At 39.3% G+C, this 27,403-nt stretch overlaps 1 protein-coding gene across 1 annotated transcript in view; it reads left to right on the plus strand.

Annotated features, from left to right (window-relative positions):
- The window catches only part of LOC111139065 (A-kinase anchoring protein 6), a 364,313-nt gene extending 340,023 nt beyond the window's left edge, over nt 1–24,290 (plus strand). Inside the window, 2 exon segments of the mRNA XM_022491196.1 lie at nt 14,827–18,242; nt 23,285–24,290. Of these exon segments, the coding sequence (XP_022346904.1) occupies nt 14,827–18,201 (3,375 nt within the window). The 3' untranslated portion in view covers nt 18,202–18,242; nt 23,285–24,290.
- Nucleotides 24,291–27,403: the final 3,113 nt, after the last annotated feature.

Raw genomic sequence — 27,403 nt, forward strand, 5'->3', positions numbered from 1 at the left:
CGGGAGTAGATCAAGTTTGCCTCTTCTATCTTATCATAGATTGTAATCTTACCACTAGGTAAATCTTACCCACTAAAACTTGTCTGTTTTATTCAGAACAGGGGATTCAATAAATATGTGCTGAATGAATTTGCTAAATATATATTTATTGAATGAATGACATTTTCTACAAAGTTCATATTAATTTGCTTTAGTCTATGTATTTATTTTTTCTTCCTGTATCAAACTGCCATTAATTCAGTCTTCATTGACCCACTTCTCCACCTTCTCATATATTAATGGTTTCCCAACCAGAGAAACCTCTAATTATATTTATGTCATCCCATCCATGTACCTTGAGTTAGTTAGAGGTGAGCTAAGATATTGAAACCCTCATCCCTCCTGGTGTGTGTATGGGAGGTGGGGGTGGGGAGGGGGAATGCTGTGCAGGGCCTAGGAGTAATCTGTAATCTGTAGTGAGTAATCTCTTCCTTCCTTCCTGGTAAGCAAGTCTATATTAGCACTTTCCATACGTCATAACTTGAAGAAGATTGGGAAGCACTGGTCTAGACATAATAGGTATTTTTTTTAAAGATTTTACTTATTTATTTGACAGACAGAGATCACAAGTAGGCAGAGAGGCAGGCAGAGAGAGAGAGGAGGAAGCAGGCTACCTGCACAGCAGAGAGCCCGATGTGGGGCTCGCTCCCAAGACCCTGGGATCATAACCTGAGTGGAAGGCAGAGGCTTTAACCCACTGAGCCACCCAGGCACCCCTAGACATAATAGGCATTAAGCCTTAATACCAACCCCGCTGATCTTGAAGCAATAGTCACATTAAATTTTGATTGAAGAGAAAACATTTAATTAAAAATGCCACTAGGGTCAAATAATTTTCTTATCCTGCTATAAGAAGATCAGATTTACTCTAATTTTCTTTTGCTGGTCCAGTATTATAGGTCTATTGTTTCACTTGAGTTGTGTTCATGATTTTTTAACATGTAAATGACTAAGTTTGCTGAATGTCAAGAAAAGTTTTTGTATTGTCATCGAGGCGGTTAAAATTGAAATACCAAAATTGAAAAGCAAATTTTTGCATAGAAAAGTATAGTAAAGCAGGATAGTAAAGGCAGATCCATAGGCCCTAAGTCTGAAAAACTAAAGGTATTTTAACTTAGGTTAAATACTCTTCCTACAGTCATAATACCATCAGTATATCACTACTGATTATGCATGAGTTGGATTCTGAATATTTAACCTATTTGCAAGGAAGGTTTGTTGCCTGATTCCACTGGGTCATGGAATTGGAAGGAACTGAACCTATAGGCAGATAATCAAGAGTACCTTGAGTATCTACTCTGTGGTCAGCATTGTTCAGAGATTTATCTACACAGAGGTACTACAGGACATGGTCTCCACCCTAAAGAAATTGGCAAGCTATATATGGAGTGATCCTAAGATAATATCAACATAAATGAGACAATAATTAATCCAGGCTGTATTTGGGCTGGAAATGACAGCACCAATTACAAAACTAAATACAAAGCTGCGTAAAGTGAGGAGGTTTCAAAAAAAAAAAAAAATACAAAGCTGCAAGATATTTGACAGGTGAGTCTGTGCTCAGTGATTGGGCCATACTACGTAGTAAGTATTCATTGAATATTTGTTGAATGAATAAACAAATGTCAGTAGTAAATTGTATGATTCTATCACTGGTGTAGAATCAAATGAGAGAGAAATCACTGAGGGCAGAGTATCCAGATCAATCTTTATAGAGAAGTTTAAGACTGAATTTTGAGAGACTTGGCGAGGGCAATGGAAACCACATTCATTCATTCAGAAAATATTTATGGAATACTTGCTACGAACAGAAGCATAGCAACATGAGTGAGCAGGGGATATTCATGAGGCAGTTACTGTGGTGAAGGTCAGCTTTGGAAGCATTAAATTAAATTTTGGTCATTTTTTATATGACCAGATTATGGAATGCCTTAAAAGTCAGAATAATTTAGAAGAGAAAAAAGCCACTGAAAGTTGTTGGTATTTGTGTTGTTTTGTTTTTAATGACAGGAGTAACACCATGTAAGGATTTATTTTAGGAAGCTTGGTTTGAGAAGTGGTATGTAGGATTATCCTGAACCACTTTGTTTTCTCCCTTCTGTCTTTAAAGAAATCTAGGGATAGATTTTTCACAAACTTTATGGGAGTTTATGAGAATGTTTAGTTGCCCTTTCAATAACAAATCCTTCTGGTGAATCTCACCTTCTTTTTCTTGCTGCAGTGTAATTCCATTTCTTGAGTTTGGAGTTATGAAAATAGATAACTTTTTCATTGTTCTAGTCATAGTAACCTTCCAAATGCTGTGGAAAATAAGTCCCTGTATAGCCTTTTTCCCACCAGGTAAAATAACGCTCAACTCCCTTGACCTACCTTAAATGGTTTGTTTCTTCAATGTTAAAGAACATTCCTTGACTATTAAACTTTAATTGTATCTAACTAACTAGATTCTCCTACATGGCCCCGATTTCTCCCCTTGTTTTTACACTTAAGCAAAAGTAAGTATCATGACAATTACTTCTAAATATTAAAGTACTAGAAACTTCTAAGATAGTATAAGAAAAGTCAACCTTGTCCAATGTGGGATAAAGAATTTTTACTTTGGTGGAAGCTAAACATATCTGGTGTTCTCTGTATTCCTTACCTTGTCACCATCATCATTTGTTAAGTGTTACCTTCTTAACTCTTCATATCCTCTTGTCATCCCCAAGGACTGGAAAGGAGTTATGGCAATAAATATCTAGAGAGTTTTCCCTTCCTCCCTAGGACACCAATACATCTAGTCATGAGCAGGAAGGGTCAACCCCTTTGCAGCAGGCAAGCCATTGACATGTGCAGGAATGAGGAGAGAAGAGAAGTCAGCTAAGAATTCTAGGCAAGTCCTATCTACTCTGTGGTGTTTCCAGCTGGAACTTTAATGGGCCGGGATGGCCTACTGGACCTGCCTACCCAAGGATCCCACTCAGGGAACTTAAATTCTCAGTTAAAGAGCAATGTGCTCAGCCAGAATCCTCAAGGGCCGCACAAGGACGAGGTGGGGATCCAGGTGCCCGTATGTTAAAGGTTGTTTCTGTAAGACGGCTAACCCACATCATTCAAACTGATGCACATTGCACTCAGTTGAACTCGCAAGACAAAAGCACAGAATGTGAGGGGCTCCAAAGAATCCTTGCCTTTTTGCTCTCTTTCTTGTTTCATGGTCTGAAAGAAGCCACTTCAAATGAGGAAGGGAATCCAATTTTCAAAAAGCAATCCCTCCATATTTTTTTTTCTTTCTGAGTGGCACTCATACAGTAGCAGGGGTAAAATAAACAACGATGTGTTGGATTTTGTTTCTCTTTATCTATATGACATTTGTGTCATCACCGGCGCTCTAATCCATATTCAGGTCTTCATGTTTGGTGTACAGTAATATGTAAATTATCTTGCCAGCTGCATGGAGCAGTGTTTGTTTATTCTATTTCTTTTGGCACTTCACAGAACTGAATTTCTGCCAAAATGGGGCTGCTTCGGGGAGCACTAATGCTCCAGGAGGAAGTTTTGAAAGGAAACGCACATCATAAGTCTTCACTCTGTGAAGCATCAAAATCAAAACAAACTTTCTGTTTACTAAAATATCGGTATTATGAATGTAAAATAATGTGTTTGTTAAAATATAATGAGCACGCTGCCCATCTCCAGGATGCTCGGTGTACGTGAGTTTTGGAAATGAGGACACAATGCTGAGAAAGCTGGTGCATTTTTATTCTTGGAGAGAAAGTAGGTGAAATGAAACAGACAGAGACAACATCTAGAAGTTTAAGGGGAAAAGAAATTTTTCAACATGCATATTAATCTCTGGAAACACATGGCATTTACATGCATTTAAATGTGGACAGCTGTGGCGTTTAAGTGTTAAAAAATTTCATTAATGATGCATAGAGCTATCTACTTCTGTTGGCAGGCCTTTCAGTCTTCAATCTGACACTTCCTTTTTTATCCAGCAAGCTAATTTCCCCTCTTTTGTGAGTAGTAACTGTTTTCACACTACTGCTTACCCAGCAAGCCTCCTTATTGTTTCATGGTTAATTATCTTCTCCAGCTTCACCTTCCCCAGCGTAGGGAGCAGGACTGTTCCTCCCCAGCACTAATGAAAGCTGGGTTTTATGGGTACACTGTGTAAATAAATGCAAGGTCTGATCAGGCAGCATAATAAATGAGTTCCTAAAGTTTATGGAGTCACAGCTCATCTAGTGATTTTACTAAATAACGAGAGAAAATGATTAATTTGGTGGGAGGAGGGACTTTAAATTAGGAGAAAAAAATAACGCTTTGTTACCTTGGTATGGAGCCTATCTGCAGATAAACATAAGGGATCTCTATTCCTCCAAGTGTTCCCCACGCTTCCTAATAGCAGCAATGATGTTTGCCAGGAGAATGTCTTGTGTAAAGGAGACCTTTGAAAAATATTGTTGATTTGGGAGGAGGTGGAGGTCACCTACCTTATATTTCCCTGATTGCTTGCTATTTATTAAGGGGAAAAGAAAAGCAGTCAAGGTTTATGTAGTTAACGTACGCTACGCTGTGCCCGGAGTGCAAACAAAGCAGAGATAAGTCACAAATGCTACCGTTGTCGAGTGCGTGGAGTAGTAAATTCAGCAGGTCTTGTCCAGGTAATTAGCTCCACTGGTGGGTCAGTGTCCTGCCTCCCTGGACTATAAACTCAGCATATTCTCTAAATTGCCAGCTTAAAGAATCCATATCTGAAGGGTTTGAGGCTTCTAGTTATTTTTGGTCATTTTTGCCTTTGCCTTGCAAAAGGATTTTAAGGGATTAAGGTGACCCTAAACCCCTAAGATTGCCTTATTTTTTTTTTTTTAATTTACAAAATGAACTCACATTTTGAGGTCATTTTTCCTCTAGAATGAAATTTACATGTCTTTGATTTGGGAATCTTTGATTCGGGTTACAGTTTGAATTAACGTCCTGACATGCAAAACTCTCAAGTGCCTCCTCCATGAGAGACCAGGACCAGAGCTTCTGTTGCAATCAAGATGGAGTTTCTAAATCTAATCGGATCTTAGGATCCTTAGTATTTCTCTCTTGAGATCGAAAAAGAAAATCCCCCCAGGGATTCTGTGGTTTTAACATGTCTAAGGATTCTAGGAATCAAAAGTATAAAATCTCAGGAAACTTACATCAAAGATGTTTATTACCTTATAGGAAAATTCATCCTGAAATTTCAAGCAGCTTTTCCAGCATCAAGTGTAACTTGTGTACTCTCCCATCACTTTTATGGAGGGAATAGTGACAACGCAAGGGAGGTGTTCTAGCAACTCTGAGAATGTTTAGCTCTCCCTAAGTCTGAATGCTGTTATCTTTAAAGGAGTCTATTAAAGGTATAAATCAAATGGAATAAAATCAGATAATAGAAACAAGGGTTAAGCCATCATAAGAAAATGAATCATAGATGAGCTGCCTGTTAATCATCTTAAACCTTGGGCCAATCAGATGAAAAAGTCAGAAAAGCAAGATAAGTTTGATTGATTGGGAGGGAGAAGAGACTGAAATTGTATGTACCATTTTTGATAATCTGCTTTATCAAAATTGGCCAACATTTTAGTTTTAGTTTTTTTTTCCCTCTAAATGGTGCACTGTAGTCACAGTCTTAGAATTAAAAAAACAAAAACCAAACAAAACCTCCCACCGCTTATTTATCTGAGAGGAACAGACGATTAAGAACAATAATAACACCGTGTTGGCTTTTCATATGTACCTTGTTGAGAATGAAAAGACACACAATTATCTCAGCTAATATGTGCTTTGTAAAGGGCGTTATTTGGTATTTGGCTTTTCAGGCCGACCTCAGCATGTTGGCAAGGCTGTCCTTCCTTACACATTAAGCTACCTCAGGAGCATGCCATAAATCTCATGTTCTTAGATTTCAGTCTGAAGTTGGAGACCCAACTCTATGTCACAGAAAAGCCCATGTGCTGGAAAATTTCCACTAGTTGACAGCGCCTTTAACCCCCTCTTTACTACGAATATGCTCTGCAGGTTTAAAAAAAAAATGTAGGCTTTTTATTAATGAGAGGTCCTTATCATAAAGGAGGGACAAGAGTCTAACTTTTCGCTAAGGCAAAGGTGAGGCAAAATTGATCTCCAGAGGCACAAAACTCCAATGTTCTGTCAGTCCTGACAGTCAAAAGGCAAACACCAAACAGCTGAAAGGATGCCAGCAAAATGAGGCCAGATATTACATTAGGGGGAAACACATTATTTACGAGACTTGGTATGTGGTTCTGTCACTGACTTCTAAATAGGTTTATCATGTGCTAGAATGTAGAAAATGCCACCATCTTATTGTGGTTGGGGTTTTACGACTTTATTGAAGTTATGTCTCTTCTGTACTTCCTTTTATTTGTTTCAGCTGTATATGATACTGAAGAGGTCAGATAAAGACATCCTTTTATTTAAGAACCTGTACCTAAGTTCTTTTTTGCTTGTTTGTTTCATTTTTAAGCCATTCTGAATTTAGTTACTTTCTTGAAACTACAGAGAAAAATTTTCAGGAAAACAAAATAGTGACAAAGAACAAGATACCTAATTTTCTCATTCACTTTGTTGTGAATATGATGAAAGTTTCAATATGTTTGCATATAAAGCAACAGTCAAGACAAAATGATTTATTTACCAATGGTAGCAGATGATTTTGTGAGTTACTTCCCATAAAATGTTCGGAGTTGGGTGGGGAGGGACCTTTTTCCTACAGTGGACACCTAACAGATATGAGTAATGATTTATACCATAATTAACATGCTTAAGGACAACATAGCTTGAAGCAAGGCATCTGACTATTGCCATGTAGCTTTAGTACTACCAACACTGAGACTACTGCACCTATGAGTTAGTTAGTAATTATGACAATATCTAAATGTCTTTAATTGATTGGCACGAAGATACTGCTTCCTTTTTTTTTTAAGATTTTATTTATTTATTTATTTGACAGAGAGAGATCACAAGTACACAGAGAGGCAGGCAGAGAGAGATAGGGGGGAAGCAGGCTACCCACCAAGCAGAGAGCCCGATGCAGGACTTGATCCCAGGACCCCAAGACCATGATCTGAACCGAAGGCAGAGGCTTAACCCACTGAGCCACCCAGGTGCCCCAAGGTACTGCTTCTTGATCTGAATAGCAGTCCTGGGGGGCCGGCTCTCCAGTGAAACTCAAGTTGTAGAAAAGAAAGAAAGCAGTGCTTCTATTTCGTGGACCCTTCTTTCTTCTGTGGAATTCCTTCCTACAGCCTCAGGATCACCCTGCTTATTGAACCTTATTCATTCTTTGGCTTCCATGGTTTCTCCACTTCCATTCTCCTTTCAAGACTGATGCTGGAGGACACAAAAGGTGGTGAAGGGCACCTGGTAGGACAGGGCTCCCGATTTCAACAGCAATATTACTGGGGAACCAGGATTTCTTCAGGCTATTCTTTGGCATATACGATCCTCAATCCTGACCTTCCAGCCTCTAGGATCTGCCTTCTCTAAGGTTACAAATGACTTTCTTCTTGCTAATTCAGTGGTCTTCCCTCACCTCCCATTCTTCTTATCTCTTCTGCTCTTAAAACACTCTAAACCACCCACTGCTTTAAATCTCCCCTTCTCTTATCTTCCATGATATTATACAGTCCTCCTTACATTTTCCTGCTGTTTGTTTCCTTTGCTGGTTGCTCTTCCCTCCTATGAAAGTACCCATAAAATTCTATCCCATCTGCCTTTGCTTCTTACTGTTCCCTCTTCTTGCAATGTCCCCCTCCCCCATACTTTCTCTTGAGTTCCTTTCTCTTAAATGTAGCATATATACCCTTCAAAATAAAAGACAATAGCAGTGATGGCTAAACTCAAGGCGGGGAAGTCTATAGGGTGAAAAGAGGCAAGACAGAACTGTGAGACATCCTGTCATCTAAAAGGCAGCTGAAATGGATTTTATGAGGAGGCTTAGCATCAAAGTAACCAAAGGAGGAGAAAATTTCAAGAAAAATGGAGTCAAATACTACAGAGGAATCCAGTAAAATAAGGTCAAAGGAGATTGGACCAGCCCAGCAAATAAGGGGTCTATTAATCCCACTCCTGTCTCCTCAAAAGAGCCTAATGCATCAAAACGAATGAAGTTGAGCTAAGAGAAGTACTACATACAGGATGCTCTCTTCTTCAGCATTTCTGACGATGATGAGCATGCACACAGACCAAACAAAGAGGGATGTAATAAAAAGATAATCTTTATTGGTAATATATGCACCAAAATATAAATGAATTCAGATATATTATCTGTTGTAATATTTATAAGCAAGTTCCTTGAGAGAGTGATGAAGTCCTGTTATGTTTGATGGTATTACAGGCTCTGAAACTCAATGGGACTGAAGACTCCTGTTAGCTTGTTTGTTTATTTTATTTTATTTTTATATTTTAAAAGATTTTATTTGCTTGAGAGAGAGTACACACAAGTTGGGGAGGGGGCAGAGGGAGAGGGAGAAGCAGACTCCAATGCAGGGCTCGATCCCAGGATCCCAGGATCATGACCTAAGCTAAAGGTAGATGCTTAAGTGACTGAGCCACCCAGTTTTTTGTTTTTGTTTTTTTTTTCCTTCTTTTAATTGGGGTAAAATTAGCATGACATAAAATTAATCATTTAAAGTGAGCAGTTCACTGGCATAGAGTACATTCCCATGTTATGTAACCATCACTTCTAATTCCAAAACATTTTCTGAAGGAAACCCCACAGGTGTTGAACAACTGCTTCCCTTGTCCCTTCCTCCAGGCCCCTAGTGACCACCAATTTGTATTCTGTTTCTAGGGACTTACCTAGTCTGAAATTTCATATAAATGAAGCCATACAATATATAACTTTTTCTATGTGGCTTTTACTGAGCATAATGTTTCTGAGGATACTAGCTTTTTTAATTGAGAGGGGACACCAGCTAGAAAGTCAGAAATTCTCTAGGGGATTTCACTGTGGCAGAATGTCACCTTTGGATCTTTCGCCAGATCTTTTGAAGAGGTCATGAGACCACAGCCCAGTCTTCATGCAATTCACGCAGGAAAGGTTTCTGAGAACCTGCTTTCTGCCAGGCACTGTTTCAGGTTCTGGGGCTCTTCTGGAAACAAGACAGACAGAGCCCCTGCCCTCATAGAGATTACATCTGGGAAGAAAACCCCTGATTCTTAATATTGGACTCTCTTTTTTGTCCCTGGGCCCTGTTAAGAAATAAGGCAATTTTTTGCTATTATAAAACTCACTTTAAAACAACATCCAGTGGATTTTTCCTTTTCAACTATTTCAGAAATGTCTGTATAGTCAAGACTAGGAAATATGTCCATGTCAGCACTCATTTTAGTACAATTTGTAAGATGACTTTGGGTTTTATTTGTCTGTTTTGAGTTTCTGATCAGCTTTGTTATTGAAAAAGAGCATTTGCTAGAACAGTTTTTGATCATTAGTGTGAGATAGACTTTCAAAGCATTTTCTGAGCTGAGACAAGTTACTTTAACATTATTGTCAATCTGATAGATAGTGAGCAGGATTTGATTGCTCTCATGTGTCAGTTGTGATAGAATTTCACAGACAATGGACCTGCCTTTAAAAAAAAAAAAAGATTATTTTCAGGGAGTAGAAAGTGCTTGAGTTATGGGCCTTGCTGAGGGCTGGGCAGGTGTCTTTTCTCCTCTGGTTATTCCTGAGAGATAAGCCCAGTCAGGACAGACAAAGACAACCTAGACCCTATTTATCGCGCAATGGGAGTGAGTAAAGGGTCTAATTGATGTTTATTTCATTAAATTTCAATTTAATGCATGTGGTTGTGCTAAAGAGATTAGTCAGCCAACCACCAGTCTTCATGCAAACATAGTTATGGTTATTTAATTGTCAGCCCTGTCCCACTTAAGCAAAGGGAATCTATGCTGATAGCTGCCAGTCATTGGCGCCTACTGTGTGCCAACCTCCTGCCCTCTCCATAGGACTTGACATACATATTCTCTTTCGAAGCTCCCAACACTCCCTAAGGTAGATCCAATGTGCTGTGATTATCTTGGGTATACAAATGATAGAACTGAGGCCCATTAAATAATTGAACTAAGTCACTACTAACTGTTAAATAACTTGCCCAGGACCACAGAGCTAACATGTGAGAGAAGAGAGTCAGGATTCACAGTCAGATCTATTTGAATTTCTGCCCTAAATCCCAAAATGATTGATAAGCATTTAGTGAACATCTTTGCTTTTCATCCTATTTCTTTTTTCATCTATATTTTTTCATGCTAACTCTGAATCTACCTCTGCCCCAAAAGAGGCAGATTACAACAAACTCCAAGTTCTCTTAAAAGCTGTCTTTCCATTTTCTGAAAACTAGCAATTTGTTATGGTTGTTGATGTTGTTTTTGTTTTTAAAAAATTTCTACCTAAGTCAAGTTTAGGAAAGCAATTTTGCATCTAATGCTCAGATACTCTGGTTTTAGATTTGGAGGGGGAGACAAGAAAAAATAATTGCATCAGGAAAACAGAACAAATATATGAAAGTTGGAATTTCCCCTTCTTTAATTTAACTTCCCCACCCTGATCCATGTATGTAGTTTCTCTCTCCTGTCCATAACCTCAAACTTCCCCGTGGTCTGCTTTTTGCTGTACGGTAAATACACAGATCTTTACTCAATTACAGTTAATGATGTTTCTGTTTTTAATCATTTTTATTTATTTTTATGTTTTTGTTATATTCTACTTCTCTATAGATAAATCTCTATTCCCAGGACTTTGCAAGTGGTATTGCTTAATGAAGTCCTGGACCTGAAATAAACAGGAGGAACACAAAATGCAAGACCTCCTGATGGTTTTGCCCATTTCGAGCACCAGAAGTTTGACTGGAACATTCTGTTCATGCTGATCTTTTTGACCTTTAGTTTTTCAAAAGATGCAACTATATCATATCATATCATATCATATCATATGTTGGGTTGTTTTATAGAATGTCGGGCTCTTTCATCCCCATACTTTAGCTGGTAATGTGTTTCTTCTCTCTTATAAAAACCCACTAAAATTTTAAGAAAATCCTAGAAATGCAATCCTGGGAGACCTAATTCAATTACAGCCATACAAGTACAGAAAGAAGTTAATTCTGATGTACATTACTTGCTACAGTTGGAATCTTGATTCTTTCGTCATCATCATCATCTTTTCTCCGGCCTCTTTTACTTTCTCTGGATGTATTGTGGTGAAATAAATAACCTACTTCCAAGAACTAAAAACAAAACAAAACAAAACAACAACAACAAAAACCAACCACCAAAACCCAGCACCAATTAATCCACTTGTTTCTTGAGCAGATCTTGAAGGGGTCTGTGTATGTGTGTGCAATTATTTCTATAGAGCATTAGGTTTAGGACAAATTCTACACCAATGAAGCAAGTTTATGAATGAAAGAGCCTCACGCAAATTAATTTAACTCAGAATTATCTTTGGAATTGCAGTGTCTCTATTGGAACCTCATGAACTACTCACCATCCTTTTGGTTTCAGTCAAGTATTAGATTTTGTCTAAATCCATTTTTGATTTATCACGTTATCAAAGACAGGAATATTTGTGCCTTTTGAAAAAGTACTAGACAGTTTCTCTAGAAAAATAACAACAAATGGTTAATTAGCTTGAGCATTACTGGCTGCTGAGCTATCATCAAAGAGAGCATTCGACCAAATAATTTTCCTGCCAGTTATATCTCTCTATACACATATCATTTCTTTCAAGGATAACTTTTTAGTTATATAAATATCCCATGCCCTTCCTCTTGGAAACTTTCCATACTTACTTGCTCCCAGGGGAGGTTTTATGTTTGAGGTTAAATCTTGAGGAAATGGAGATTTTATTGAAAATGTTGACAGAATTTAATCCACAACAGAAGGGAGTGAATGAGGGCAGAACAAATCGCACTTCTTTAATATATAAAAATTTAAGTCCAAAGTCAATGATTTCCTAAAGGATCTTGTCAGATAGTCCCAGGAATTGACATATAAAAAATTTCAGCAATTACAATAAATTTAAGAGATCTATAGGAAGAGAGACTTAAGGAGGGGAAAGGACAATATTTTATCCTAAAGTTTCATCTTTTTCCTGTGGCAAATCTCCACCCCAACTACTAGTTGAGCAAAAGATTTGTTCTTTAAGGTGCTGCTGTAAGTTTTCCACTTCCTGAGGCTTGCACTTGTAAAGCCACAGAGGCATTTGGTCAGAAAATGACTGTGTCGCGGAAGACAAGTCCAAGTGACAGGCGTCATTTGGGCTAAGCTCTTGACACACACCCAGATGGCACAATGCTTGCATCTGGTGTGAGCCCCTGGGTTTAGGACTCTCAGAGAAAATCCGTGCTGCTAAATGTTGAAGCCAACCAGAGAGTTACAAAGAGAGCGTCTCTGAAAGACTAGTTCAATTATTTATTAGCACTCTCAGAGTCCGGTGTCAGGCAAGATAGTATTTGAAATTAATACACTATTTGATTAGACTGATTGATTGTTTCTACAGCTGAAGATTTTAACATTCACTAGCCATACTAACTGGTCATTAGTGCTTCCTTTATCAGCAAGCAAAGGATAAACAGAAATCCTAATAAAAATTCATCACAGTGAATGTACTCCATACCTAAGTGAGTATGATGACTGCCAGTGTTCTAGATGAACTGCTCTAACATTGGCAGCATGAAAGGTTTCTGTCACAAATATAAAAATGTCTCTTAATTAATGTTTACTTTGTAACTGGACTCTTTTAAACTTAAGTAGGCTATACAGATAATCTCTTACATATCCAGTATAATAAAGTGCTAATGGGTATTTTACACTTAATGAGGTTCTGTGGTATCCTTTAACTACTAGTGCCAGGAAAGACTGAGGGCTTCTTAGGGAAGTTTTGTGAATGTGTTCCTGGCAAAGCCTTTCCCCACCCCCTACTGAGGAATAAAAGCATCATGGCCTGTTTTTCAACCAGACCCTTAAAATAATTCTGAATTGTAATGCAAATATGCTGACCTATTATACTGTGTGACATCTCTCTCTCCCTACCAGGTCATGAATCCCTTATGGTTTTTAGGACAAATTGAAAGGAATGATAAGGAGGGAGAGTAGGCAGAGAGAACCCTTTATGAATTGACTCAAGGCCACTCTCGAGCAATGCTGCATGGACTCAGAGTTAGAGCTACCTAATATTGACTGCCTCCTCGGTTCTTCACAAGCATTAGCTCAGTAGTATTCAAAATTATCTCAAAAGACCGATAATGCTAGCCCCCTTCATAAGTGATGCGAAGAGATCACTACTCAGAAAGGTTAAGCAACTTGTCCAAAGCTGGTAGGTGGCAAGGTCAGCATTTCAACCACTTGGCACTGTTCTAGAGCCATGCTTATCGGTTTGACTACCCTGCATAAACAGAAGCTGAGCTACAGAATTCTGAGTTTCTGTCTGTAGGTGAGCCTGTCAGGGCCTGCATACCTGTATCACCTCTCTTGGTTCTGGCATGAATCTGGACAGCTGGGCAGCAAGTGAGGATGGTGAGGGAATCTGGACAGAGTCCAGGAGCCCATTCACCCATGATGTCCCAGATTAATGTGTCAAGCTCTACCTAAACCAAGTTAAAGGCAGGACATCCAAGGAAAGATCAAGGATCCCAACTGTGCTGGCAGAATGAAATGTAAGAGAATCTGGGCTGAGTCAAACTTCAGAGTCAGGAAGTCTTCAGATATTTGTTATTCTAGGTCTGGAGGGGAGGGTTCCTGCTTTTAATAAATAGGGGCAGGACTGGAAATAGTGAGGCAAGTTCATAAGATCGAAGTAGAATTTCTGTCATAGGAAGAGACTGGGGGAAGGAAGAGAGAGAGAGAGACTAAGAGAACCGGGGCTCAAGACTCAGGGTCCAATTGCATGTAGGTGAGAAAACCAGTCAAGTGTTGTCTATCTTGGGTCTATTTGGGAACAGGGCCAAATTCTGCAAGGGAAGGCAGAAGAAAAGATGGACAAACAAGGGTCTCTGGCCATGAGTGGCTCTACAGGTGGTTACAAGCTTATTCTATTTCCCCATGGCAAAAGCTGCTTCAAGTGGAAAACCCAAGCATAGAGAAGAGGGGGTCTGCCACCTGTGGCTGCAAATGGTATTCCACAGTGGACTGCAGGACTAAGAGTATCAGAGCGAATGTGCCTTCAAGATGTCACAGACTGTACTCTTTCTACCTTCATTTACCTCACAGTTTTATCTTCATCCAATCCCAGGTTAAAAATGTAGAAGAATTGGGGCACCTGGGTGGCTCAGTGGGTTGAAGCCTCTGCCTTCGGCTGGGGTCGTGGTCCCAGGGTCCTGGGATCGAGCCCCGCATCGGGCTCTCTGCTCAGTGGGGAGTCTGCTTCCCTTCCTCTCTCTGCCTGCCTCTCTGCCTACTTGTGATCTCTGTCTGTCAAATAAATAAATAAATAAATAAATAAATGTAGAAGAATCGAAAGGAAATGGTTTATTCCAAAAATTACAACTTGACTCTAATAATCTTACATTTTAATCTATGTTATTACCTTCAGTGACAAATTACTATTGATAGAAAAACCCATTTCAATAATTTTGGATGTTATTCCAGAGGAGAATAGAGCTGATAATTATGCTATCTTTCAAATCCATGCTTGGGGCAAATTTCTTTCCTGACTCTTCCAAGAGATTTTGAATGGATAAAATGTTCATGCTTGTGTTCCCTAATTCTTCTTCTTCTTCTTCTTCTTCTTCTTTTTCTGCTCCTCCTACACAGGAGACTTTGAATGTGATTGATCCTGGCTTGATGGACCTAAATGGGACAAGTGAGGATGCCCTGGAATGGGATGAAACTGACATAAGCAACAAGTTAATTAGTTTGAATGAAGACTCAAATGATCTTGATCAAGAACCCCAACCTGTCATGCCTTCCTTAAAGCTTGAAGAGATAGGTAATGAGGACCCTGGTTATGAAGAAGAGGCAGGTGACCATGGGGGATCTCAGTATGCCTCAAGTATCACTGCTCCCTCCAGTCCACACATTTACCAAGTGTACAGCCTCCACAATGTGGAACTCTATGAGGACAGCCACATGCCATTTCTGAAAAACAATCCGAAGTTCACCAGTGTGGCGCAGCCTAGTGTTTTAACAAAGAGTCTCAGTAAAGACTCTTCATTTTCATCCACCAAATCTTTGCCGGACCTCGTCGGAGGTTCCAATTTGGTGAAGCCCTGCCCGTGCCATGGAGGCGACATGAGCCAGAATTCAGGCAGTGAGAGTGGAATCGTGAGTGAAGGGGACACTGAAACCACCACCAACTCAGAAATGTGCTTGCTCAATGTGGTGGATGGGTCCCCAAGTAACCCTGAAACTGAACATCTGGACCCACAAATGGGAGATGCAGTTAATGTGTTAAAGCAGAAATTCAAAGATGAGGAGGAACGCATTAAGCTTCCAAACAGCTCTCAGTCATCCATTTCACCAGTGAGTTGTGTAAATGGAAAAGTTGGAGATTTAAACAGTGTTACCAAATATACCCCTGATTGTTTGGGAGAAGAATTACAAGGAAAACATGATGTGTTTACATTTTATGATTACTCGTACCTCCAAGGCTCAAAACTCAAATTACCAATGATAATGAAACAGTCACAAAGCGAAAAAGCACATGTGGAGGATCCCCTGCTTCATGGTTTTTATTTTGATAAAAAGTCCTGCAAATCTAAACATCAGGCTACAGAGTTACAGCCAGATGCACCTCCCCATGAAAGGCTTTTGGCAAGTGCATCCCATGAAATGGATCGAAGTTCATATAAAAGTGGTAATGGAGAGAAGACATTCACTGGCATGCATAATGGCAGACAGCTCTCCCTGTTATCCCACAGCTCATCTATTGAGTCCCTTTCTCCAGGGGGTGATTTATTTGGGTTGGGCATCCTTAAAAATGGCAGTGACAGCCTCCAGCGAAGCACCTCTTTGGAAAGTTGGTTGACATCCTATAAAAGCAACGAGGATCTTTTTAGCTGTCACAGCTCTGGGGACATAAGCGTGAGCAGTGGCTCAGTTGGTGAACTGAGTAAAAGGACACTCGATCTCCTGAATCGTTTGGAGAATATCCAGAGCCCTTCAGAGCAAAAGATAAAACGGAGTGTCTCTGATATGACTCTCCAAAGCAGTTCCCAAAAGATGTCCTTTACTGGCCAGCTGTCATTGGACATAGCATCTTCTATCAATGAAGACTCGCCAGCATCTCTTACAGAACTAAGTAGCAGCGATGAGCTCTCTCTTTGCTCAGAGGATATTGTATTACACAAGAACAAGATCCCAGAATCAAATGCATCATTCAGGAAGCGCCTGACTCGGTCGGTGGCTGATGAAAGCGACGTCAATGTCAGCATGATTGTTAATGTCTCTTGTACCTCTGCTTGCACTGATGATGAAGATGACAGTGACCTCCTTTCTAGCTCTACCCTCACCTTGACAGAAGAAGAGCTATGCATCAAAGATGAGGATGACGACTCCAGTATTGCAACAGATGATGAAATTTATGAAGAATGCAACTTAATGTCAGGATTGGACTATATAAAGAATGAACTGCAGACCTGGATCAGACCAAAGCTTTCCTTGACAAAAGATAAGAGAAGGTGTAATCTCAGTGATGAAATAAAGGGCAGTAAGGATGTCAGTAGTAGTGAGATGACCAATCCCTCTGATACCCTGAACATCGAGGCTCTACTTAACAGCTCCATCAAACGTCTCTCCGAAAGTAATGGAAACAGCAAGAATTTATCCCACACTCATGAGTTAGGGACAAAGGGTGAAAATAAGAAAAATATTTTCAAAGTCAATAAAGACCCATACGTGGCTGACATGGAAAATGGCAATATTGAAAGCACGCCAGAAGGGCAGAAAGATGAACAGAATGGGATCTCGAAGGAATCGGAAAGTCTCGGTACAACTGGGAAGAAGAATTCAGACAGTGAGCATTGTAAGTGTAAAGTATTTATGGATAGCTCAGATGATGCAAATATTGCTGGAAATGAATTTGTTCCCCAAGCTGTTAGACACCGTCCAAAGAAATGTCAAAACCACCACCATTTTGAAAATCCAACAACTGCTTCTACTCCCACTGAGAAGTCTTGCCCAGAGCTGCCTTCAGAAGCTAGAGTTACCAGTAGGCAGGATTCTGATATACTGAAATCTTCATCTAATGATGCACCAAGCGTGGCTGGAAAATCTGCTCGTTGCTGCCTAGCACTTGAACAAAATGAAACAGAGGAGAACGTTTCTGTCAGTGACAACATTTCCTGTTGTGACTGCGAGCCAGATGTTTCCCATCAAAAAGATGCTGAGGATTGTTCCGTACACGACTTTGTTAAGGAAATCATCGACATGGCTTCAACGGCCCTAAAAAGTAAATCTCAACCTGAAAATGAGGCAGCTGCTCCTACCTCATTAACTCAGATCAAGGAGAAGGTGTTGGAACATTCTCACCGGCCCATCCAGCTGAGAAAAGGGGACTTTTATTCCTACTTATCTCTCTCCTCTCATGACAGTGATTGTGGGGAGGTCACCAGTTACGTGGAAGAGAAGAGTAACACTCCAGTGCCACCGGACATGACCGACTCTGGCTTAGAGGACAAGGAGGAACCTGAATGCTTCTTTGAGGCCTGTGTTGATGATGACCTGGATGGAGATGAGCCCTGCCTTTCCGGCCCTCCTCCAGACGAACCTGCTGTTTCCGGTGAGGCTGCTGTGCCCCAACAAACAGCAGCTGACTCCCCTGAGTTTAGCGATACATCTCTCTTGGCTGAGGAGGCAGACATGGTGGCTCTTTCAAGTCCTCCCCATCAGGAAGTATCTGATGTCGGAAAGGAAGCAGATGGTTTACCCCAAGCTACGATCTGTGGGGAAAGCTCAGAGCTAACCACTTCAAGGCTGGGCAGTGAAAAGGAAAGTTCAGAAAACACAGGTGAATCAGGAATGCCAGAAGAACATAATGCTGCTTCAGCCAAATCTGGAGTTCCAGAACTCTCCTCAAAGGCAAAGCAACCAAAAGACAAGGCTGCATTGCATCCCAACTCCAAAACTTTAACCTGTGAAGAAAACCTTCTAAATCTTCATGAAGAACAACATAAAAATATGCATAGGTAGAATGCAACCCTTTCCACGCATGAAAATCATCTCATTGAAAGGTATGTATGCTCCTCATGTTTTAATATATATTATTAATATATTTTAACATATATTTAATATATATCTATATATACTTCAACTATGAGTTTGAGTCAACAATGCCATGATAGGAGAGAATACTAGTCAGAATGACTGGTCATTGCACACATTTATCAGAATAACACATTTGGGTGGAAGAAACATTCCCAACAATGCAAGTAACTGCGAGGCAAAAGGGAGAGAGACGGTCACAAATGACATTTTTAGTGACATTATTTTTATTACATAATTCTGGCAAGAAGAATACTAAATTTGAGGAAGTAGCCAGATTATTTAGGACCCCACATCCTGCCACTGAGGGAGGAAAAAAAATTCTCCCAATTGCAGTTATACCCTCTGATCAAAATGCATGCCCAGTGACAATGCCCCCCACTTCAGTTTCCTGCACACAGAGCAGCCCACTCCCTCGGGTGCCTGGAAATGAACAATGATTAGGTTAAAGGCTGCATCTCCTGATCTGGGCCTCCCTTTTATGCTTCTGTCTAATGCAACTATCATCACATTTGTTTCCCCAGTGGAAGGCTGTGCTGTCACAGCTCCTAATCACGGCCAAGGCCAAGGACTCAAACAGGAGGGGAAAGTTGATGTTAGGGAAGAGGCTCCTATTTATCCACACACAGACCGAGAACAGGCGCAGAAAGCAAATGCAGAGCGAATACATGACAGGTTAATGGCGTTTCGATAAAAACAGAATTTTTTGAATTTTGCCTGAAGGTGACAGGCTGATTTCCATCAAAATTTTTAAGAAAGTCATTCCACTCTTCATATTTAATAAGACAGCTATTGATTGATAATTCTGAGATGATGGTATAGCTCGAAAAGTGACACGAAAATTCAGTTATTTTCCATTTCTGAGCCCCAGTGATGAATACACTTTCTCAGTCAAGTCTAAAGAAGAAAATTTGAGCTTTTGAATGTGAGAGTTGTATTTCACCAAAGTGTGATGTGCCGAATGCCATCTCCACCCCCCACTCCAGAAGCTTAATGCTGTAACCTAAACTCGTGCTATAGGAAATGAATTACAGAAGCAATCTACCCTAATTTGTTAACTTATTCAAATAACAGTTATTATACTTAACTATGCTAAAGATTATCTTTTTTGTGGCAGATTGTTTATTTTTTGATGAGCCTAATTACTGATTTTCTAAAAGTAATTTACATTTATTACAAATACATCTTTTTAAAATGTGACAGATAAATGTTGTTCCCATAATGTATTATGAAAAAAGTTACTATTTAAAAACACATTATTTAATTTGAAAGATGAATGGCAAACATCATTATTTTTTTCCTGCAACACCTGTGCCCTAAGCTCATTAAAATGTGTGATTCTGTGTAGAGCTGCTAGAAATGGGGAGGGGGGGAATATATAGCATATATATACCCTAAAAATAAACTCGGTATGCAAAATTGAAGAAAGACATCCTACCTACTAATATAGCTCAACTAATTTTCTGTGTTTCAGACTCCATTTACAATTGGCCAGAAGTGAGGACAAAAGTAGGAGAAAGAGAAATGTATTTTCTGTGAAACATGTCCACCCCATAATCACATTCTCCATCAGTATGCAGTAAAGCTGACCATTAAGGGAGAGTCACTGCAATTCTAGAAGCTGCTTCTAAACAAGTTCTATTAGTACCGATTGTTACCGCTGGCTCGGCCAAGCCCCACAGAAGGGCTGGTGGAGCCCGGCTGATTTTTGTTTTCTGCAAGGGGATAGAGGCTTGAAAGCAACATCCCTCAGAGCAAGATGTTGTGTGACCGGGACCCTGAAGTCACCGGTCATGTGGAGAGCTAGAGTTCCAGCAGCACTGGCCTTGGAGAAGCCCCTGGATCGCACCCTCCCTTTTAGATACTTTGGGAGTTTTCGGTCTATGACGTAGCTGGAGAGTGGAAATGGGAATAATAAGCAGATCCATCTTTGGACTTGGGCAAGTGAATGTGCTGTGCTGTTGGGTGGGCGCAGCTCTCACATTTCACAGGCACGACAATGCAAAGCTATCAGCTGGCCTACCTGCCAGTCAGCGATATTTTGTGGAGCCCCCGAGATGTGGTTCCTGGCTCTATCTCAGACAATGGGAGACGCAGCCAGATTTTCCTTCTGCAGAACTGACATGGCCCCAAGTGACTTGTGATCAGCCAGGGGCCATTTCCATAGTCATATCCACTGGTCCTATTCAGTTTTTTTCTGTGTCACATACCCCAAATATCTGGATGCCTACATTATTCCCCCGTCATTAGCACTGGGTACCTGGACATAGATATTTACATTTTGTTAAAATACTACCAACCAGGACAAGTTATTTAATCGCAAAAGACTGACATGCCTTTGGTGTTAAATATCAGGAATCCTTAATAAAGTTATTTGGTAGGTATGAGACTTCGTGTCTATAAGAGCTTAACTCTTGTCATTGTTCTTCCTACAAGATTCAAAGGAGGGAAAAAAAAAAAGCTCTACTTTTTAAAGCGATTTCAAAACCATCAGTTGGAGTGCTCTATCAGCACATTCAATTTGCTGGGCCCTTTTTTTCCCCCCCAGAAATAAGTTCTCAGATGATGAAGGTATGTCATCTGGAAGGAGCTACAACTTAGAACAGCAGCTACAGTCTACATCTGTACCAAGAATTTTTTTCAAAAAGGTTTTGAGGTTATTCATTTACTGTTCTAATTAAAAACCCACTGACGCTGTTGAAGTTTTAAACATGGTCTCACACAGGATGCATCTACACTGATTTCTAGGCACACTGCTGTGCTTTTCACTATTTTCATTTCTGTGCCATGTTTCTACCAAAATAGAGAGGTCAGTTACAGCAAATCACATCAAAGAAAAGGTAACGGATAGATCCAGAAATTTCTGCCTCATTTGGAGGAAGCACATAATGTATGTCTGGAGTGCCTCCTAGGACCTGCCTAAGAGATGTACTTTGCACTAATCTTTTTGCTGTATTCTGACAGTTATTTCTTCATAATCCTCATCATAAGCCTCTGATCTTTGGTGAATGATTTAACCGTAAACTTCAGGCTGGATAAATCCTGTGGTATAAAAATTTCACTCATCACATTTAGCCAGTGTGTACTTTTTTTTTTTCTTTTTGATTTACTCTGGTTTTCAGTTTTGTTTTGCTGTGTATGGTGTGTGTGTGTGTGTGTGTGTGTGTGTGTGTGTGTGTGTGTGTGTTGGAGGGGCTGTATTTAGGATGCATGAATTTCCTTCAGAACTTTTTACTCCATTGCTTTTCCTGTCTTACTGGTCTGCAGATGTGATTGTGGGTAGCTCATCGATTTTAGATTTTCAGCAATTACTTGTATTTTTGAATGCTTCAGTATACACATACCCAGTAAAATTGCTCCTACTCAGTCATTACAAACTGAGAAAACTAAGAGCAAACATTTCTCATGTATATATACGATGTAAATTCTTATTCCGTTAGTTGGATTGACACTAAGTGTTTAATATGATCCAAAGCTGGACCAGCAGGCTTAAGAAACTATTCTTGGTGATAGTGTATTAATTTTTTGCTAAACGATGCAAGTAGATCTTTACCAAATTTACCTTTAAAATCATTTTTATAAGTCAAGGTTCTGGCAGATGTGAAATGCTTTTTAATTATCCAGCACTTCTGAATAACTAGCTGCCATGCTAAATAACAAAGATTTTATTGGTCATCACCCATCACACACGCACAAACACACACACACACATGCACACGCACACACACACACACACACACACACACCCCAGATCTGTGCTTCAGTCCGTTTTGCCGGCCCCTTTCGGCGACTTTCCAAGTGGGTCAAGTTGAAAGACCTGATTAGCCAGAGAGAATTTAAATACTGGCATTTAGTAAGACCAGCTTTGCCTCACCTCAGGATTCCTCACTCGGTGTCCATATTTCAAGTGAGTCCTGGCCTCCGCATTTGAACAATGCACCATGCACTTTCTTGAGTTACTGCCATATTTGACTGTACCAAACTTTGGCCCATCTGTTCCTGTCTATCTCTCCCTCTTCTTGAGAACCTGCCTTCTCTCCCCAGCTTCCTGAGACTTCAGCCAAACCACATTTGCTGAAGTGTTTCTGGCTCATAAACAGGTTACATGATTATAGAGAAGGAGAAAGATGAAGAAGGAGAATATTTAGTTCTAGAAAGACAATAAAGCAACCTGACATTGGGCACCAGAACTCGGTTTAAACCCAGACAAGCAAACCCTGCTTTATTTGACAGCTGGTCAGAGGACCTCAAGTAATTGCATCCTCTACTTCCTATCCCTGGAATTTAGCTGTTCCTCACATCCAACTTGTTGCTTTCAGCCTCTTAGAAGTAGGCAGAACTGAGTTTTGAATGAATTTGTGTCTCAGCCATCAAGATGTCCAGAAATAATTGCGTCATTTTTACTTTCACAGGGTGTCTGTACCTTAAATGAAATGCATTCATATTTGAGCTAGAAACCCAGGTTAGATCCTTTTACCAGTAAGGGGCTGAAACATTTGGGGTTGTGACAAAGCTGTGAATATTTCACCACCATATAATGGTGGAATTGTTCAGTTCCACTGTCATACATACAGTCCCTGAGGAAAAGGTTCAACCACCTGAGGGTCCGAGTTCCCAGGCTGTGAATCACTGTGGAAACTTGGCTGTGTCGCTTGGAACCAGCGGCCTCACATTTTCATAGTGATTTGAATCTATCTTGAGTGTTCAAAACTGAGTTCACAAGCAAAAGAGTAGATGATATCCAGAGAAAAGGTCAAACTTGATGATTTTTCTTGTTTTCTTTAAAACCATGTCTTAAAAAAAAATCAATGCATTTTTCAATTGATTCTGAAACATTTTTGTCAATAATGTGAACCGTTGGGCTATTAAAATCACTATGTTTTGTGTATCCTTTGGTTTCAGAACATTAGCAGGTAATTCCAAAACGGCAGTCTTCCTCAGAGGGCTCAGTTTTGCCAATGAAACAGTCATTTCTGATACCTTTTCTTATCACTTTTTTTGTTTCTTGTAGATAAGCCTGACTCAGCGGTGGCCTCCTCGTCCCACCCCGGGCTAGTCTGTGGTTTCATCACGTCACTGCCATTTGTCACACTGACCTCTCCTAAGATGAATCTTCCCTCCGAATGCAATTTGTCCACATGAGCCTTGTGATCTGGATTGTGCACTGGTTTTCTTTAGGTGATTGTCTTTGAAGTTTGGCGAAGCTGCTTGTTTTCCCATGGATTCCTGTCCCAAGCTACCTCTGCCAGCCCTGCCTCTCCAGCGAGACTTTTCCGTTTGCCTCCTCCCTCCCCATCTACTCTTTAAAGTTCTGCAGTCCACCAAATCGATAGTCCATTAAATTCACCTGTCTGGAATGACACCCCCACCCCTGCCCGTACTTGACCAATTTCATGTTTCAATCTGGATTTTTTTCTTTTATGGTATGATGCCTATGTTTATCGAAAGAGGTTTACCTAAAAGGCCAACATTTGATTTGATTGCAGCGTACAGAAGAAATACTGGTCCTTCTTTCAAAATTAAGCAACTTTTAAAAGCGCCATTTTATTTATTTTATTTTAAAAATGATTATCTATGCAGCACTTCAAGAAACAACTATATGGTGTTGTATATTATAAACTGGTGACATTCTACTATTAAATTATGTACAACATTTTCGTTTTTTATGCTTCTTGAGGTGGTAATGAGAAAAAAGTTTTTTAAAAAAGTGTGCCTTGCTGTATTTCTTATACCATTTATTAAAAAGCTGCTTTCACGGTAAAATTATGTTGGTTTGAAAGGAGGAAATAGCAAGGTTAAGATGTGTGAATAATTTCTGTATATATGTATAACCAAGTACAAACATTGATGTATAATGACAGTATAAAATGCTTTCATGTTTATGATGTCTAGTGATGTGGAAAATATAAGCCTTAAACCATTAGATTGCATGGTAATTAAAATTGGCATAATAAACATAGTTTATTGGGGGAAAAGGAAAACCAGTGATCTCTTCTACCTGTGTTCTTTACCAAATTATTACATCTGATTCTGGAAAAACTACAACACATAGTAGCTTCCAAAATACCCATATTGCATAAGAGGCTTAAAATTACTTAAACTACACATGAAGCATTCACAATTTTCAAAATCTTTCTGATCACTATAAAGATCTTAGAACACAAATGATTAAATGCCAGTTCCCCTAAACCAGTAAGAACCTATCCTAGATTTTTTTATCTCTACTTATCATTAAGGGTTTGATATTGGATTTCAGGCTAACTAGTCAGTCTCATATTTATTTTATGTAATTCTTTTGAATGTGTTTGTTAGAAAGACGGTCTAGAAAATATGACTATTTTGACTTAGACTATAGATTTCAGGTGTACTTATTTTGTGTTAAAAGAAATTAGCTGAGAAATATTCCATCTGGTCTTTATTGCTCTTCTTAAATGCAGTTTTTAATTTATATCCTAACACCTACTAAAGTGCCTAATACACAGTAGGTAGCCAATAAAAATTTACTGAAGTTAAGTATTGAATTAGACAGTATGGGTGACATGTACCTTTTCATTCTGAGACACCTGCATTAAAACATAAATAACTAGGAAAATAGGTAATGCAATCATTTATTCAACTGATAGCTAATTAACACCTTTTATCTGCAAGGACTATTCTAGAGTGGGGGATGCGTAGATCAGCAAAGGCCCTGCCCTCAGGAGGCTTACCTACAGCCCAGATGCAGGGAACACACAAATGAGAAGCAGTAATTGTTCTGCAGGCAAGGATGAGAGCAGAGTGGTAAATGAGGCACAGAGACAGAAGTAGCAAAGAGGGATGAGGCCGAAGAGAAGGGCTAGAGGGGACCAGAAAGTTAGACAACAGAAAATGAGTGAAGTTTTATTGCAGGGTTAGTGGGCAAAAGGTAAACTGGGAGACTGAATGAGCAGTCTTTAAAAAAGTTAAGTTGGAGCTTTTGTATGTAATACAGTAGGTAGTAAGGAAAGTCTTTCTTTTGCACCTGACTGTATTTATCATTAGAACATGAGTACAACACCAAGAACATTAAAAAAAAAATACTAGTCTACAATTTTACCATTTTAGTAACTATTGTTATGTCTCTTCTAATCTTTTTCCATACATATTTCTAAATTGATTAATCATTCTAGGCTTCTGAACAGGTAGTAATAGTTCAAAAGAAGTTCTAGGCAGACATCTAGTAGTGGTGGGCAAGACGATTACAGCTGGAAGAGATTAGAGATAAATGGCTCATTAGGAGGCAGCTGTAGAAAATTAGCTAGTCTTGAAATAACAGGACATAGGGATAGTGGCCCAAGATTGAGAGTCTGTGAAACACCTCAGAGCATTTGGGATCTCTGTTAAGGTACGGTATTTTTTACATATTGAGACGACTTAAATTTTCTTTGGGTAATGCCAAGGTCTACACCTACTGGAACAAGCTGACCATGATGTTCCATTTACTTGATATATGCTCACTGAAGTCCTTGCGGTATTACAAATATTTGCTTATTAATTACCTTCTTAATATTAACTCTGAATTTGTAAAATGACTTCTATCGAACAGTACTTTTTCTGGTTGGAAGGGATGGGATAGCTTTAGTCTCTTGCTGTGTGTGGGCACTACTTCCCCAGCCATCCTTGAAAATGGTCACACCAGTTCTGCCTACACCTTCCACTGAGCGATTCATTATTTGTTAAGGCAAACTGGTTGGGTGTGTGTCTTTGTTAGAAGGTTCTTTCTTCGGTTGCTAAAATCTACATAGTGCTGCCTTCCCTCTGCCTTTAATTTTGCTCCCAGTTCTGGTTCTGTCCTGATGACCTGCCCAGGCTATTTCTGCCCCTTCTTTCTCATGGCATCCTTGAAGATGACTGAGGCCAGTTACTCGTCTTCTCCCAGCCCTTGTGATTTCTGTTCCTCATTCCCTCAACTGCCTTTCACTTGTCACGACTTTCAGATCCATTTCAACCTGAGTGAATGAATGTTAGCAGACAGACTCCTTGAAATTGAGGAACTGTCTTTATCATCATACATGTAGAAAATATCTGAACATTTAAGTGGTTTTCTCTAAAAATATATTCAAGATATATGTTTATTCTATTATTGTAAATTTAAATAAATAAATAAAATAAATAAATAATCAATCCCTCATGTCCTTTAGTGGCCCAGTCTAGTGCCGGAGTCATCTTGAATCTTTTCCTTACATCAAATCCAAACTTAACCCATTTCCATATAAGGTAGGGTCCTCCCCTCCATTTATTTATTCATTTATTCGGTCATTCAGCAAACATTCATTGAGTGGCTACTTGTGTGAAGCATTGTGTTTTGGCATTAGAGATACAAAGGCAACGAGAACGCCCTCTGCCTACAAAGGGTTTACAGTTTTTCTTGTGAAAGTGCCTTTCATGTCCTTGAATAGAGTGATCTCAACAAATTAAGTGATGACCCATTTATTTTGTTTTCGATCTAGTTTCTCTACATTTTCAAAAACCTAATGAGCAGAAATAGTATGCAGAGCTATCTGGATTTGACTACTAGAAGTTGAAATGTTTGAATCTGAAAATTTTAATTACAGAAAAAAGGTTTCAGATTTCTGGTCACTGAATAAATCTGCATCTTACACGACAGCAGAACAATCTAAATACAGGGTTTTTGAGAATCTGAATTTGGTGAATTTGTTATGTTTCTTTCATCCAGCTTAGGTTTTACCCTTGCTAAAATTCCTAGGAACAATCTAGATGCAACTATCAAAACACACTGAAATAATCCTGCTATTTGTTATGTGTCAAATTATTTTAATCTCCAAATGAGTTTAGTATTATTTTAGAATTTTGATAAATACCTGATTTTTCAAGCATTGTATAATTCTTATACTTCAAATTTTTTAACTTGAACCAACTAAATTTACAATAGTCTTTTTTTCTATACATTTTTTCAGTTTTTATTTTGAATAATTTCAGACCTATAAAAGCTGAATGAATAGTACAATATTTGCCTACTCATCACTCAGATTTGTTAATTGTTAATATTTTACTCCATTAGTTTCATCTCTCTGTCTACACACACACACACATATATATACTTCTGTGCTGAACCATTTGAAACTAAATTTCAAATCCTAACATTTCATCT

The sequence above is a fragment of the Enhydra lutris genome, unplaced genomic scaffold (genome assembly GCF_002288905.1).
Source record: "Enhydra lutris kenyoni isolate GAN:26980312 unplaced genomic scaffold, ASM228890v2 scaffoldscaffold4, whole genome shotgun sequence".
Taxonomy (NCBI): domain Eukaryota; kingdom Metazoa; phylum Chordata; class Mammalia; order Carnivora; family Mustelidae; genus Enhydra; species Enhydra lutris.